The following is a 17927-nucleotide window of genomic DNA, read 5'->3' on the forward strand; positions in this document are numbered from 1 at the left end:
AGTATGCTCTCTCTAATTCTCTCTTTCTCTCTTTCTTTCTCTCTCTCGGAGGACTTGAGCCGTAGGACCATGCCTCAGGACTACCTGGCATGGTGACTCCTTGCTGTCCCAAGTCCACCTGGCCGTGCTGTTGCTCCAGTTTCAACTGTTCTGCCTGCGGCTATGGAATCCTGACCTGTTCACCGGACGTCCTACCTGTCCCAGACCTATTATTTGACCATGCTGGTCATTTATAAACATTTGAACATCTTGGCCATGTTCTGTTATAATCTCCACCTGGCACAGCCAGAAGAGGACTGGCCACCCCTCATAGCCTGGTTCCTCTAGGGAGTTTTTCCTAGCCAATGTGTTTCAACACCTGCATTGCTTGCTGTTTGGGGTTTTAGGCTGTGTTTTGTACAGCACTTTGAGATATCAGCTGATGTACGAAGGGGTAAATTAATACATTTGATTTGATTTGATCACTCCTGTGTTCCAATGGCACGTTGTGTTAGCTAATCCAAGTTTATCATTGTAAGAGACTAATTTATCATTAAAAAACCCTTTTGCAATTATGTCAGCTCAGCTGAAAACTGTTGATGGTGATTAACCTTTTGTGACTAGGGGGCAGTATTTTCATTTTTGGAAAAATAACGTTTCCGTAGTAAATGGGATATTTTGTCAGGACAAGATGCTAGAATATGCATATAATTGACAGCTTAGGATAGAAAACACTCTAAAGTTTCCAAAACTGTAAAAATATTGTCTGTGAGTATAACAGAACTGATGTTGCAGGCGAAAGCCTGAGAAAAATCCAAACAGGAAGGGACTCTTATTTAGAAGGCTCTGCGTTCCTATGCGTCCCTATTGAGCAGTGAATGGGCTATCAACCAGATTACTTTTTCTATGGCTTTCCTAATGTGTCTAGTGTCATAATACATAGTTTCAGGCTTTTATTTTGAAAAATGAGCCTGAACGTCAACATTGCGTCAGTGGTCAGCTGAAGTGTCTCTTAGTGTTTGGTGCGTAAAGGACAAATGCAGCCATTGTTTGTCTCTCTCCTACAAAGAAGCCACCAGTCCCGGTTGATATATTATCGAATAGATATTTGAAAAACACCTTGAGGATTGATTATAAACAACGTTTGCCATGTTTCTGTCGATATTATGGAGCTAATTTGTCGTGACCGCAATTTCGGTCGATTTCTCAGCCAAACGTGAAGAACAAACGGAGCTAGTTCGCCTACAAAATAATATTTTTGGAAAAAAGGAACATTTGCTATCTAACTGGGAGTCTCGTGAGTGAAAACATCCGAAGCTCATCAAAGGTAAACAATTTAATTTGATTGCTTTTCTGATTTCCGTGACCACGTTACCTGCTGCTAGCTGGACAAAATGCTATGCTAGGCTATAGATAAACTTACACAAATGCTTGTCTAGCTTTGGCTGTAAAGCATATTTTGAAAATTGAGATGACAGGGTGATTAACAAAAGGCTAAGCTGTGTCTCAATATATTTCACTTGTGATTTTCATGAATAGGAATATTTTCGGGGAATATTTATGTCCGTTGCATTATGCTAATTCGTGTCAGATGATGACAACGGTCCCGTTCACGGGATGGGGTGTCACTAGATGTTAAAGAAGCAATAAAACTTGCCTTCTTTAGACTAGTTGAGTATCTGGAGTATCAGCATTTGTGGGTTCAATTACAGGCTCAAAATGGCCTTTCTTCTGAAACTCGTCTGTCTATTCTTGTTCTGAGTAATGAAGGCTATTCCATGTGAGAAATTACAAAGAAACTGAAGATCTCACACAACACTGTGTATAACGCCTTTCACAGAACAGTGCAAACTGACTCTAACCAGAATAGAAAGAGGAGTGGAAGGCCCCGGTGCACAACTGAGCATGAGGAAAAGTACATTAGAGTCTCTAGTTTGAGAAACAGACGGAAAAGTGGTCGGTGCATACGTATTCACACCCTTTGCTATGAAGCCCCTAAATAAGATCTGGTGTAACCAATACCTTCAGAAGTCACATATTTCGTTAAATAAAGTCCACCTGTGTGCAATCTAAGTGTCACATGATCTGTCACATGATCTCAGTATGTATACACCTGTTCTGAAAGGCCCCAGAGTCTGCAACACCACCAAACAAGTGGCAACATGAAGACCATTGCTTAAGGGGAAACATTTGGGGGGGATATAGACCTCTGTGGCTATTATTGACTAAAATTCTCTCGGGAGATAGTACGGACGGCATTTGATTGTGAGATATTCTAGGTCGGATAAACAGAAGGACTTGAGTTCCTGTATGTTATCACAGTTACACCATAAGTTGTTAATCATAAAACAAATAGCTTCACCCTTCTGCTTCCCAGAGTGATGTTTGTTCCTGTCGGCGAATAATATACTGAGAACCCAACTGGCTTTAAAGAGTCAAACAGAGAGTGCCATGTTTCCGTGGAGCAGAGAATGTTACAATCCCTGGTGTCTCTCTGAAAAGCAACTCTCACCTTGAACTCATCAATTTTATTATCCAGAGATTGGACATTAGCAAGTAAAATACTTGCGAGCGGTGGGTGGTGTGCACGCTTCCTAAGTCAGACCAGAAGACCGCCTCGAGTACCTCTCATTCGCCTGTGTTGTTTTGGGTCAGCCTCTGGAATAAGTTCAATTGCTCTGGGAAGAGCAAACAAAGGATCCGCTCCAGGGAAGTCGTAATCCTGGAAGTTCTGGTGAGTTTCCCTTTTGTGTCGTGCAAACTCATTCTCTCTCTTTCTAACTGTCTTTTTCTCTGTCTCTCACAAACACACACACTAATTCACACACGTGCACACATACACACTAATAGACACAGACATACATATATGTATGCACACAGACACACACACACACACACACACACACACACACACACACACACACACACACACACACACACACACACACACACACACACACACACACACACACACACACACACACACACACACACACACACACACACACACACACACACACACACACACACACACACACACACATAGTGAGTGACAGCTGAGGGAGAGAACAGTGTGTGGTAAGGGAGGGTGTGTGATATGGTGGAAGGAGTTCAGACCTCAAAGGGCTCTGCTCTCTCTCTCTGACTTTCTAATTTCTGCAGCCCATAGAAGTGGAAAGAAGAGAGAGGAGAATTCATCCACTTTCCAAATGGTCTGCTTCCTGTGTGATTCATTGAACAACAAAAAGACAACAACACTGACCTCGTAAAAGGAGGAAAGGAATGAAAAGCTCAACTGATGATGTTCACCTTTCTATGGTCACATTGTTTGCCAAGGTGTGTACTAAACACGTGCATTATTCTGACACATTCATGGGTTTTTTCAAAATGTGTCTTAGTGTATGTCTTTCAAAATTGAAGAAGCACTTGAGAACAATTATGTTCTCAAGTACTGAGTACAAATAATCAATATGACAAAGTAATTACTCCAAAATGTTCCTGTCTCTCTTTTGTCCCCTCAGCAGCTTTCACAGAGACCACAATTAATGCAACACTATATAGTCTAGTCAAAGACTGGTGACAATCAATCACCATCTTTATACTAGCTTTCCCTTGACCCAGGGTTATCTTCAGTAGGAACCAAACAGCCCGAAATGGGGAGAGTCTCCAATAACTTGTCCAATAAGAAACGCTTGTTTTCTTTATCCATTGCAAAATGTTGGCAGCAGTATGCACTAATTAATATTACCCAACATGGCCATAGAAAATCAGAGAGAGCAGCGTCTCCTACCTGTAGGTGAGCCCTCCAGCACCTCTCCAGCGTAACGGGTCTCCTTGAAGATGGGCCTGTTGTCATTCTGGTCATTGACGTCTACGAGCAGGGCTACAGGACCCTCCACCAGCTTCCCATTCTGGTCTGTCACAGACACCTCCAGCTGCAGTCAGGACACACAAGGGTCAGGACAGGAGTTCAAAGGTCACAAGAGTATTTCACTCATCCAGTTGGCATTGTAGGGTTTATGCGGGATGAACACTGGGGTCGATAGACTTGTGAAAGTATAGAGTACCTGATTGCGTGTTAAACACCTGAGAGATTAATGTATGAGAAGAAGAGGTCAATCTTGTGGTTGAAAATGTGTAAAAAAATATATATATTTTGTATGAACAAGAGTAGTTTATGTATTTATTCTCGGACTCAAACACACACACACTTGACACATAGGTACGTAACACATAAAGTAGTGACTACATTGTTTCCAATGATATTCCACTTAAAGCACTGTAAACTCTATGTAAAAAAAAAACAAAGTGGTACCAATCTAGTGCTATTCCATTTGCCTCCGTTTTCTCTCTCTCTCTCTCTCTCTCTCTCTCTCTCTCTCTCTTTTTCACAACACTACAGCAGCAGAACATATAATGTAATGAATAGATGGACAGTGATGAAAGTTAACGACTGTAATTTTCACCCAAATGATGTCGCAAGCATTTATCTCCCGCTGAAGTGAAAATGTCACTTAGAGAGAGACTTTGAAACATCAGTCCTGGGCTCTGTGCAGGGGGGGTAATTACATTGCGTTTTGTTGCCCATGGTCCTCAATTACTCTCAACCAGCAGGAGAGATGAGTGGCTGTTCCTGTTCCTGAATGAAGTGGATGGATCTGGTGTTAGAGACCTGTGCTGCTTTGCCATGTTACCAATGAAAAGACACAATGAGAGGACACATTAGGCCTGCTCTCAGATATGAAGTGGTCCTAGTAAGCATCTCAAACTCACTCACCCCACTGAGTGCAAACGTCAGTTCAACATTTAGTTTAGATTTACATTTAGTTGAGTTGTCTGTTGTGAATTTAATGTGAAATCAACAAAACATTTCCCCATGTGATTGGATTTAGATTAAAAGTTAGGTGAAAAAAAGACATAATTCCCTTTGATGATGGCTTTTTGCAAATTCAATGACTTTTCAAAGTCATAAAAATAATTTTGGGGGGTTGAAATGACGTTGAAACAATGTTGATTCAACCAGTTTTTGCGCAGTGGGACCCCTCACTCTCTTCCCAGAATGACTCTAGAGTGTGCTCTCATCAAACTATGGATTCTTTCATTCACCATAGTTATTTATCTCTCCCTATCATCCCACTTCACAATGTCCCCTTCTCTCCCTCTATCCATCTCCACTTCTCTCCCTTCCTAGCTCTTGACACTGTATCAGGTACCTGTGTGATGAAAGGCACTCCCTCCCTCCATCCAGCCCGCTGTCCTGCCTGGTAGCCTGCTGTGCTGCCTGTCTGTCTGCCTGTCTGTCTGCCTGTCTGTCTGTCTGCATGTCTGTCTTGCCTGTCTGTCTTGCCTGTCTGTCTTGCCTGTCTGTCTTGCCTGTCTGTCTTGCCTGCCTGCCCGCCTGCCTGCCCGCCTGCCCGCCTGCCCGCCTGCCCGCCTGCCTGCCTGCCTTGCCTGCCTGCCTTGCCTGCCAGCCTCGATCAGGCTCTGGAGCTCCTGGAGACAGATTTTACATAAGCCCTCAGTGTTGTGGTGCTTATCCTGCCTTTCTCTGCCATACAGTTCCTGGTTTCTCACTGTGATATCTCTTAGTTTAGTCTCTCTCTCCATCTCCCCCTCTCCCCTCCCCCCTTCTCTCTCTGTAAAAGTGGCTAGGCTGGGGGTGGAGCTTCATTGGCTCTTCCTCTAAGAAAAGTTGAGAGCCCTCCCCCCACAGGCCCATATAATTTATTTATGTATTCAACATCTCCTTACGCTGCTGTATGGGCCCAGTCAGTCAACCCCTCACAGGCGGGACCTCTCTGGCTTAGCAGAGCACAGGCGAAACAAACAAATTCCAACATCTGACACAAGCAAGCTGATTGAATTACTATGAGTCAGAGTGTGAGCCCCAGCTCTGCTTAGTTAACATACCCACCCGTCTGAGATCCAATTTAGCATCATGTGTCGTACACTTCAACGTTGAAATGAGAAGCCTTAATGTTAATTCTTCCCTACCTGCCCCATAGTTTATATGGAGAGCTACTCAGTATGCTCATTGTACTCTGCACTGTCTGAAGATATTGTCGGAAGACGTCACGTACCGGTACCTTGAAAGTGTTTAACCCCAGACTGGATCAGTGTCATTTCAACAGATAATGAACATAAGGAGACGCTCTAAAACTAAAATGAAAAAAATTGAATTAGTGTATGACATCACTTGACATTACAGTCACACAGTCACCTCTGTCCACTGTTTCACACCATCAGAATAACTTATGTACCCGCTTCCTCTCTGCCGTCCAATAGAAATAGCTAACAGGATAATTCCCCTGAGAGTCCGGTATCCATCACAGAGAGTGGTTCGGTGGCAGTGCCCTTCTCTTCTCTTATCTAGCACATGAGCTGCTCCTGCTCCCTTCACTATCAGTACTGCATGACATCTCTCCCCCTCTCTATCACACAGGTCATCCACTCTCCCTCTACCTCTTCTATCTCGCCATCTCCAGTGGTGGGCCCCAGGCCAGGCGCACAAGGCATAATGGTAGTATTGAACAGAAGGTGAAGTGAGAGCGTTAGGGGTTAGAGACCTAATGGCCCTATACATTATCAACTCTTCTCCTCTGTCCTTTCTCCTCGGCTGTGTTGTCGATGTGGAAGCAGCAGCACAGACTACAGTACAGTAGCAGTGGATTTATGAGGGGACATTTCCTCTACCTACATGTATGTCTTCATCAGCAAAACTGACTCCCAACTAATGGTGCTCATATGAGCAAACTCACAATCTCATTTTCTCCAGCAAACCATGTCCCACACAAACACAAAGGTTAAAATCATAAAACACATATAGTATATATATGTCTGTATATGGCCTAGACTAAAAAACACATACCATCTAGTCCTGTGTATCTGATCCAGCTTGCCTGAACCATCAAAAGTAATTCATATTTCAGTGTTTTGTACCGTAGCATATGTGTGGTTTAAATAAGCCGCCTAACATGACATAAGCGGCTCCTTATGTACACCTAATAAATTCTAACAATCAAAACACAGACTAATCCTGATAATTACAAACACACCCACACACACATGCACATATACCAAAAGAACAAAACATGAATAGGGTAACACCTAAATGAGAACACATTCATTTAGGGATATTTAGGAACACAAAAGGCTTCCTTTGGAGACAGGGATTTATAAACAGGCCCCCCTGTGAGTCCTATTGATATTCTCCTTGACACAAACACACCTCACAGCGTGCCGTGTCTGAGTGACTAAGATAATATTAGCTGTGAGAGAGGCACCTCACATCTGATCTTCGGAGAATGTATGAACAGAGCCATCATCTGATTGGGAGACAAAGGAAACGGCTAACATAAGCCCGACTTCAAACGCAGGACTGTGCATACTGTATGCAATAACTTTTCAAATGCCACTGTAACGGATGTGAAACGGCTAGCTTAGTTAGCGGTGTGCGCTAAATAGCGTTTCAATCGGTGACGTCACTTGCTCTGAGACCTTGAAGTAGTAGTTCCCCTTGCTTTTGTGAAGCGATGGGTAACGATGCTTCGAGGGTGATTGTTGTTGATGTGTGCAGAGGGTCCCTGGTTCGCGCCCGGGTATGGGCGAGGGGACGGTCTAAAGTTATACTGTTACACCACAAACTCACCCCATCAAATAGCTTTGATTTTCCAGTCTAACTCCGTGACAGTCAACACACACCTCAGCTAAATGACACTGGTTGCATTGTACTCTTACCTTTGTTGTTTTCAAACATTCCATTTCTTTCAAATGTTTACACCCTGTCAATTGCACTTAATTTCGCAGTACACACTCCTGGTGCTGTACAGAGAGAGTTTTAGACAATGTACACAAATTCTATGTACTACAGTGCATTTCTTTACTTCTTTCTTTGTCCATGTGACTAGAGCTCTGTCTCTGGCGAGGTGAGGTGAGATGACCCTTCTGGCTGGTGGAAAACCATGTCATGATGCAAGTATCTCTCATTACAGACCGTCCCTGCTTTATCTGTTGATTTATTTCTAAATCAGGGCCAGATGAATGAGAGATACCAGACCAGTGATTTAAGAGATAGCTAAAGAAAGCCACACTGTCCGCTGCCCGTGTGTTTGCATGTCCATTATGCATTGTAACCATAAATTCATTATTTATACATACTTTGGGTATCGAATTCACCTCATCGATTTCAGTAGCTTCTACAAATTATCGGGCAGCCATCTTTTGACAAGCATTTGTATTAAACAATAGAATATTTGACCTTACATAAACTGAGATTATTATGTGTAAGTACTTGGAATGAGTACTTGGAATGAGTCTGTAGCCCAGGACCTCTAACTGAGATCATTTAAATTGTGGGTGAAACAAGTCAGCTACAGCAATGCAGTAAGACAGGAATTTGAATACTTTGTATACAGCTGAATAAGTCAAATGCTGTAGAAGACAATAGATAGAAGACAACGACTGAAGTCAGTGACAACATAGTATACCTAGCATAGCTGGGTAATTCAATTCTCAAATCTGTAACTTCTCTCTCTTTCTTTCTCTGATAGACATACCAGAAACTACTTACTATGGGACTATGAAACATATGCACCACCCCCCCATAGTCGCACACAAGTTCTGTGGAGTCGACTGAATTAGCACTCCCACAGGTCCCCATGGCACATGCTTAACTAGTATCTCAATGTGGATGAAAGCCTGTGACCCCAGAGGAATAGAGCATTGGTATGGCATGTATAGGAGCCTATATACTTAGAAAAAAGGGTTCCAAAAGTGTTCTTCGGCTGTCCCCATAAGAGAACACATTTGGGTTCCATGTAGAACCCTCTGTGGAGAAGAACACTTTCAAGTTCTAGATAGCACCTTTTTTTCTAACATGTAAGAGCATGCAGCTCACTCCCAAAGGTCAAAATTAATGAAGGGAGAATTGTCATATACTTAAAATACAGTCATTGAGCATTCTTTGCTAAATCTGCATACATTGCTGAATGACTCGTAATGCTCTTGTAAGCATGTGGTGCCCTAAGAAAATGAGCCAAAGGCAGCGAGAGAATTTCACAGTCCAAACTGAATCAATGGCAGGCACGTTGCCCTAATTTCCCAGTGCCATTCCTGAGGGAGGCAGCTAGCTGCTAATGGGAGCCCAGTGACACTGCATTGCATTCTGTACACAGCTCTGTGCTTGTTAGGAAAATGAGTTAGCGATTTCTATCACTCTAAATATTTCCTAAAGTTTAAAATGTGTGTGTTTTTAAGAGGAGGCAGTGATTTAATTTGGAGGAAAATTACTTAAAGGTAGGAAGAATGAGAGAAGATGGGTTTCTCTCACTCTCTGGTGAGAAAATTACACGCAGCACACATCACTGGCTGTCAGAGTCCGCCATTACAGGATGTTTATTAGCTGAGTTGGCCATGCCTTCACAAACTGCAGATATCAGACCACTCACTTCTCCATGATTATATAATTCTCTTTCCCTTCCTCTCTCTGAGTGGTTAGATATCTTTCTATCTTTGTCACTGTAAAAACTAAGAGATGAAATATTTCAAATTGAGCCATAAGAGCTCTCTACTACCCTTCATGGTTGATCAGCCTTCTCTGACTACCTCCCTCTCTGAGTGGTTTGCTAGCTCTCTCTCTTACTTTCTCTCTCGCTTACTCAACATTCAAGAGTCAACTCTACCATTTACTAGCCTCACTGATATCGCAAGCTTACATGGATGTTCGCTTCATGGTAATAGCGCAGCGGTAATCAGTCTGGTAATTACGAGGCTAACCATTTACTCTAGATTGAATAAAACACAATGGATAATATCTGCTTGAGTCATGAACCGTTGACAGTTTCCACATTGACGTCTCACAAAAGGGATCGTTCAAACACAGCCTTAGTCCAAAAAAGAACATTGATGAAAACCATTTCACATGCACACACCTCTGAAGAAAAAGTCAGTAACCTTGACATGAGAGGAAAGCCATTTATTGGGTTCCCTCCCTGAACTACAATAACCACTAAAACAGAATACTGTACACTTTGAATAAGCATTATCTGACTAACACAGAGGATGAAAGGAGCTACAGACCGCTGCAGAAGCAACCATGCATTGCAAAACTGGAGAGCAATCTGTCCGGTGAAGTCCACACAACATATTGCATCTATCAAACAGTTACATGACCTACAGCAGGGATGATCAACTAGATTCAGCCATTGGTCAGAGCGGATGGTCAGAGTGTAACGCTCGTCGTTGGAATGAGGTGAGGACCAAAGCGCAGCGTGGTAAGTGTTCATCTTGTTTTAGAGAACACTAAACAAAATAACAAAGGAGAAACGAAACGAAACAGTTCTGAACGGTGAAACAAAATACAGAACAGAAAATAATCACCCACGAAACACAAGTGGGAAAAGGCAACCTAAGTATGATTCTCAATCCGAGATAACTAACGACACCTGTTCAGGATTTGTATTTTTATTGGGGGGGCGGGGTCGAGATGAGGAGGGGGATAATTTAAGATACTCTTTGAACTTTGAAGAGGTAGGTTTTCAGGTGCTTTTGGAAGATCTGTGTGGACTCTGCTGTCCTAGCTTCAGGTGGAAGCTGTTTCCACCATTGCGGTGCCAGGACAGAGAAAAGCCTGGACTGGGCTGAGCGGGAGCTACACTCCCATAGGGGTGGGAGGGCCAAGACACCAGAGGTGGCAGAACGGAGATCTTGGGTTGGAGTGTCGAGTTTGAGCATAGTCTAAAGGTAGAGAGGGGCAGTTCTTCTTGCTGCTCAGTAGGCAAGCACCATGGTCTGAGCGCACATGCTGATTGGCTATTATTTTATACTAGCTGGCTTCCCTTGCATTCAATGCTACGGGAGGCAACAATGCCATACTCTTTTGGACCAGACAGCATCAGATAGATATGCTACACATACTGAGACAAAGCGGAGCTGTTTCGTTTGCTTGGATGCTTTCTCCGGTGAAATACATTCAGCCTATTACGAATTTAAGGACATTTATGATCATTTTTCAGGGGAAAGCCTGGCTTCCCTTGGCATCCATGAATACATGCCACGGAGTTTCTCTCTAATCAGTTAGTAATGCTACAGAATATTGGCTGCTGATTATGTTGACTCTTTTGGAGAAAAGGCTTGGATTAGCTTAAAGACTTGAAGTACCTCAAACAAAAAAAAATCCTGCCTCTTTCCTTTTCCTCTCGCTCTTGCTCACTTGCTCACTCTCTCGCTCTCTCTCTCTGTCTCTTTTCCTCTCTCAGTATGGACACATTTACTTTGAAACTAAATCCCTGTGAGGGCAGGTAGAGAATGGTTTCAATAGAAAAGAGGGACCTGTGCTACGTGGCTGTGTGTGGCCTGGACCACAGTGGGGCTCTGCTCATTGTGACGGTGAAATAGAGCTGAGCGGGGACTTTATCATTTACCTTAAATATACTCAGAAAGGACTGTATGGAACTGCTGAAAGAGCCAAGTCAAGCATTTGGAAGTCGCTCCACTTCATCATGTTGAAGATTCACTCTGTATTTAGCTCCTCGTAGGAATTCAAGAGCATGCTGCTCATTCCTCACATTCCAGAGAGACTGCTCTCCTCTCCTGCAGCTCTGCCTATTTCAGGCTACCTCTACCTCCAACACATCACACCTGCCTCAGTGGACTGGGCTGGCCCTAGCCTTTTGGGGGCCCTAAGCGAAATTTGGTTGGGGTGGCCCCCCACCTCGCGTAAAAAAAAATAGTGGCCCCTCACTTGACAGTGGAGAGACATTTTTCCTGAAATTCTACTTACTTTTCCATAAGGCAGAAAAAAAAAATATGTTTTACAGTTAATTTCCTGCAAATCTAACCATTTTGCCATGTGCTGGAGATACATTTTAGCAGTTTTAAAAACCTACAAGAGCGGAAATAAATGTTCAGCTGAAAGACAAATCCCATAGCTTACCCATGATGTTGCAAAATTATTTAAGTAATCGTTTTGGTCAAAGTATGATATATTTGGGTTTGAAGTGGTAACTTTTGATAACATGCTAATACTTTTCAGTCTACGTTTCTTTTCAGGGCTGGGTTTTATTTGAATGTTACCAACCACCAGCATGGCATTGTTAATTAATCAGAAACACATGCAAAGTTCTTTCTCTTTGTGAGTCGCGACAGATCTGAGCAATATTATAGATAATCTTTAACAGAGCTGAACAGCTTTTTGCCCTTGCCTACACTTGGCCGCCTGAGCTATGAAGCAAATTAAAACAGGGTGTGAAAACCTCCATGCACCTCCACTTTTTTACCAGCAAATTATCATAATCCTTTAGATAATTTGTGAAGTTTCACTTCTGTTTAGCTAGTCTGTATCGAGCCAAGTCATTGTAGCCTATCATTTCAGCTGTGAATACTATGGCATGACCATGGGTTGACTTGGCATTTCTGTAGAGAAGCTGAATAGCCTGCCGGCAGCCTATCATTGCAATGTCGAAAAACAAATCTCTAGTCCAAACTGTTCAATAGCTGGACTTTCTATCTCTATGGAGGATTTGCGGATGCAATTAATGGAACATCCCAAAACTTTAAAGATAACAATAGATGGCAAAGTTAAAGATACTGGTTTCCCCTATCCATCTGTGGAACAGGTTATCCTAAATATTTATGACAAATCCAGCTCCAGCTGTCAGTGCCCTTCTTGTCGTTATTTGTCCACTCCATGTGGAAATCACCACAATGTTCCCACCCTCAATTCGTTCCCACCCTCAATTCCCACCCTCAAGCCTGCTGCATTCTTTGGAGGTGGAACCTAAACGGGAATTTTCGCTGTCGGAAAGGAATTATGTTGGAATAGGGGCAGCATTGCCTTCTGGTGGTGCCCTTTAAAGCTACATTCCTACAATTCTACACCTTCTGCGACGGCTTATGCCATGTTATTATGATATCTGAGTGAGAATGACTAACAAAATCAATGGGGGTCCCATGAAGGTCAGGACCTCTGGGCATGTATTCAGCCATGATTACTACAAGTTCAGATAGCTGGATAAAATAAATACCAATCCAAAAAATTGACATGGCTTATTGTCAGCTAATTGAGTGACATAACAAGACAAAAACTGCTGATGCACAACCAAATGTACAGTATAAAAATCTAAATGTTTTTTGGGGTCGGGGGCACCCTAGCGGCCGGGGGCCCTAAGCGACTACCTATGTTGCTTATGCCTGGAGCGGGCCCTGTCAGTGGACAAACGTATAGGTTAACCTCAACACAGCCACCCCTAGAGACCGAGAGGGAGGGTTTCCTACTTTCCATAAAGCACTACTCTGCTTTCACACTGTCAAATACAGCAGCAGGGAGAATGTGTGTGACTGGCCAAGTCTTTCAGATACAAAGGCATGAGAGTGTATGATTGGCTATGGGTGTAATAACTAAAAGTGAAGGAGAACATCCAATTGTAAATCCTGGCCAGAGATGTGTTGAATGTAGCCTACAGGGAGAACAGACTGAGAAAAAGCCCAAGTGGCTTGGACACAATTTGAGTTCCCACCTGTTCACAGTCTGTTGAAGGAATTTCATAATTCAGTATTGCAGTATTGAACGAAAAAAATACAAAAAGAGAAATGAGCGATAGAAAGATAAAAGTGAGTCTGCTAAACAAAAAAAACATTTACATGCTTGAGAACATCAAATTGCATAAATTTCATAATTTTGCAACTACACCATACTTCTCAATCTTCAGAGTAGAAGATCCCATTTCAAGTTGATCTTTTTAATAATATATCTCATGGGTTTCTAATCTGGTCCAGTGAGATAAAGCACTTGCATCGAAACAACAGTGTCTTGTGCTTGTGCATCTCTGCTATTAGACAGCAAGCATGTGTGCGTTTTACTCTGTTCTTCTCTGTGCAGAGTCAGGGCTGCTCAGAGCAGCTTTTCACACAGGCCCACTGGGACGGGCTCTAATCCACAATTCCTGTCCACATCTATTGCCTACCTACAAAGCACTAAATATTTGAAAGGGTCAAAAACAAATGTTTTCCTGTCCATGTTTTCTCATTGAATCTCGGAGGGACAATGCCAAGAGAGTTGCAGAGAATGACAGAGTGAGAAAAATAAAGATAGAGCATTCCCAACATGTCCCTTGTGGGAGGATAAACATAGTAGATGCAGAGTGAGATATTATAGACTGGGACCTCTGTCTCTTGTCCCTGTTGTGTCTGTACATGATGCCGTTTGCATCCACAAAATGCTCAATAAGAGCATGTTTATTAACAGATCAGCAACTTTGCAAACACTTTGTATCCAGTAAATCGTTCAATCAATGTTTACATGCTACCACGTAATGATTTCCACATAAGCTTAGCCTTGTACACGTCTGTCTGTGAGGAGACTGTACACTGTAATGGCTCGTAAGCTGTCTATTTAGTTTCTTCCTGACAGGAGAGGGAATCATCTGCTCACATAGTGGTGCCACTGTGTTCTGTTCTATTGTCCAGTGGGTTACTAGGTGGCCAGATTACTTGTGATTAAACTGCCATTGATAATGGTCATTCAAAGGCCTCTTTAATCTTCTCTCTTTCAACATAGAATCTTTGTTCAAGAGAGAGGTAGAAAAATTGCCCACTCCTCTCTCAAGGTATTACTCAACTCCTTTTGAGTGTTACGTGTGCTGCCCAGGCTGACTCGCTCATGCCGAATTTGCATGTTCACATGTGAAAATCACATTTTTTTTCAGAATTTATGAAAATAAATAGCTTCTCCAATTATTGATAAACATGCACCTGTTAAGAAACTGACTGTTAGAACTATTAAGGCTCCATGGATTGATGAGGAATTGAAAAACTGTACGGTTGAAAGAGATGGGGCAAAAGGAGTGGCTAATAATTCTGGCTGCACATTGTCACGTTCTGACCTCTATTTCCGTTGTTTTGTATTTATTTAGTATGGTCAGGGCGTGAGTTGGGTGGGCAGTCTATGTTTGTTTTTCTATGTTTTCGGCCTAGTATGGTTCTCAATCAGAGGCAGGTGTCATTAGTTGTCTCTGATTGAGAATCATACTTAGGTAGCCTGGGTTTCACTGTGTGTTTGGGGGTGATTGTTCCTGTCACTGTGTTTGTTGTCACAGGATAGGCTGTATAGGTTTTCACGTTCCGTTTGTTGTTTTGTAGATTTGAGTTATTTCATGTATCGTTCAGTTTTCCATTAAAGAACATGAATAACCACCACGCTGCTTTTTGGTCCGCTTCTCCTTCTACAGACGAACGTCGTTACACACATTTGACACTGACTTGATGCAAATTGAGAAAACTCAACATAAAGAAGAAGAAACGGTATTATGAAGCCAAGATCAATGATATAAAAACTTTGGAGTACTTATAATGAAATGATGGGCAGAAAGACAAAACTAAACTCCATCTTTCATCAAATCAGATGGCTTAGTCATCACAAAACCTGTTTATGTTGCCAATTATTTTATTGATTACTTCATTGGAAAGTGGGCAAACTTAGCCAGGAAATGCCAACAACGAACAGCCTTGTACGAATCCATAAAATAATGAAAGAAAAGCATTGCAAGTTTGAATTTTGTAAAGTTAGTGTGGGAGAGTTGGATTTTTTTGTTGTTATTGATCAATAATGACAAATCCCCTGGCATGACACATTAGATGGAAAGCTACTGAGGATGGTAGCTGACTCTATAGCCACTCCTATCTGTCATATCTTTAATCTGAACCTAGAATAAAGTATTTGTCCTCGGGCCTGGAGGGAAGCCAGTCATTCCGCCACCCAAGAGTGGTAAAGCGATCTTTACTAGTTCTAATAGCAGACCTATAAGCTTGCTGCCAGCTCTTAGCAAACTGTTGTGAAAAAATCTGTTTGACCAAATACAATATAATTTCTTTATAAACAAAGTAATAACAGACTTTCAGCATGCTTATGAAGAAGGGCACTCAACATGTACTGCAGTGACACAAATGGCTGATGATTGGTTGAAAGAAAATTATAAATACAAGATTGGGGGAGCTGTAATATTAGACTTCAGTGCAGCCTTTGACGTGATTGACCATAACCTGTTGTTGAGAAAGCGTACGTGTTATGGCTTTTCCAACTCTGCCATATCGTGGATTCAGAGCTCTCTATATAATAGAACACATAGGGTTTTCTTTAATGGAAGCTTCTCAAACATGTAAAGTGTGGTGTACGGCAGTGCAGCTCTCTAGGCCCTCTACTCTTTTCTATTTCTACCAATGACCTGCCACTGGCATTAAACAAAGCATGTGTTTCCATATACTGAGTGCTAATGATTAAACAATATGCGCATTAGCAACCACAGCTAAAGAAGTCACTGAAACCCTTAACAAAGAGTTGCAGTCTGTTTTGGAATGAGTGGCCAGTAATAAACTGAACATCTCTAAAACGAAGACCATTGTATTTGGTTCAAATCTCAAAAGTTCTAGACCTCAGCTGAATCTGATAATGAATGGTGTGGCTGTCGAACAAGTTGAGGATACTAAATGACTTGGTGTTACCTTAGATTGTAAACTGTCATGGTCAAAAAACATAGATTCAACGGTTGTAAAGATGGGGAGAGATCTGTCTGTAATAAAGAGATGCTCTGCTTTTTGACATCACACTCCACAAAGCCAGTTCTGCAGGGCATATTTTTATCTTATCTTGATTATTGTCCAGTCATATGGTCAAGTGGTTCAAAGAAAGACCTCGTTAAGTTGTTCCTGGCCCAGAACAGAGTGGCATGTCTTGCTCCTCATTGTAATCAGAGGGTTAATATTAACACTTTGCATGCCAGTCTCTCTTGGCTAAGAGTTGAGGAAAGACTGACTGTGTCACTTTTTGCTTTTATAAGAAGCATTGCATTGGAAATTCCAAATTGTTTGCATAATCAACTTACACACAGCACTCACACACACACTTACCACACCAGACATGCCACCAGGGGTCTTTTCATAGTCAGAAGAGAACCATCACGCTCTGCCAGAAGCTTGGCTGGTGCGTAAACCCGCAAATTCAGACAAACAAAGAGGTGTAATAGGTATTTTCATTGTCCCCCGGTCCAGAACAAATTCAAGGAAACGTACAGTATTATACAGAGCCACGAGTGCATGGAACTCCCTTCCATCTTATATAGCACAAGTGAACAGAAAACTTGCTTACTAAAACAAATAAAGCAACACCTCATGGCACAACGTGTTGTGTGTATATACTGACATGTATATGTAACTGATAGATTCACACACACCATATGTTAATGTTATTAAATGTATGTAAATTGTAAAGTATTTTGTCTGTAATGTCTTTTCGATATGTCGGATCCCAGTAAGACTAGCTGTCACCATTGGGGTCTGCTAATGAGGATCCTAATAAATCCAATCAAATGTTGGGAAACCACCTGTCTGAGTTATGTGAAAACGTGAAACTTCACACGTGTCCGAAAATAACGTGTCTGACTCTTGTTTTTCCCACGTGACATTTTTCAGGTGATTTGTTTACATGAGAAAAATGCTTGTGAAGCGTCACGCGTGTTTGGCCAGTGTAGGCCGTCATTGTAAATAAGAATTTGTTCTTAACTGACTTTCCTAGTCAAATAAAGGTTATAATAAATAATAATAAAGGTTATAAAGGTTATAAAGGTTATAAAAATATTAATAAATACATTAATAAGTGATTGGATGGAGAGAGACAAAATCTGAACAAAGTATAGATGGATCAGATATCACTATTTGGTCCCACCTCTATTTCGAGATCTGCCTGCTAACATTTAGGCAGCTTTATTATAGAAATAGCCGTAAATGCCCACTTCTGTCCCTGAACCTACTGTGCGGTAAATGTCCGTCCATAATCACAGGGCTAAGAGTTTTGGCTCCAGACATTTATTCCTGAATGTGGTTGAAAGTAGAGCTGTCCTTCCTGGCTCTCAGGCAGGCCGAGCAGAGTACATTATGGGCCGTGCCACACAGCGGGGGCG

The 17927-nt window shown here is 42.1% G+C and overlaps 1 protein-coding gene across 1 annotated transcript in view; it reads right to left on the reverse strand.

The window, feature by feature from the left end:
- Positions 1-17927, reverse strand: part of LOC139415873 (cadherin-13-like) — a 345399-nt gene that overhangs the window by 286853 nt on the left and 40619 nt on the right. Inside the window, exon 2 of the mRNA XM_071164006.1 lies at positions 3770-3914. Coding sequence (XP_071020107.1) covers positions 3770-3914 — 145 coding nt within the window. The remainder of the gene's footprint in view (positions 1-3769; positions 3915-17927) is intronic.

Source organism: Oncorhynchus clarkii, chromosome 1 (assembly GCF_045791955.1).
Source record: "Oncorhynchus clarkii lewisi isolate Uvic-CL-2024 chromosome 1, UVic_Ocla_1.0, whole genome shotgun sequence".
NCBI classification, from domain to species: Eukaryota; Metazoa; Chordata; class Actinopteri; order Salmoniformes; family Salmonidae; genus Oncorhynchus; species Oncorhynchus clarkii.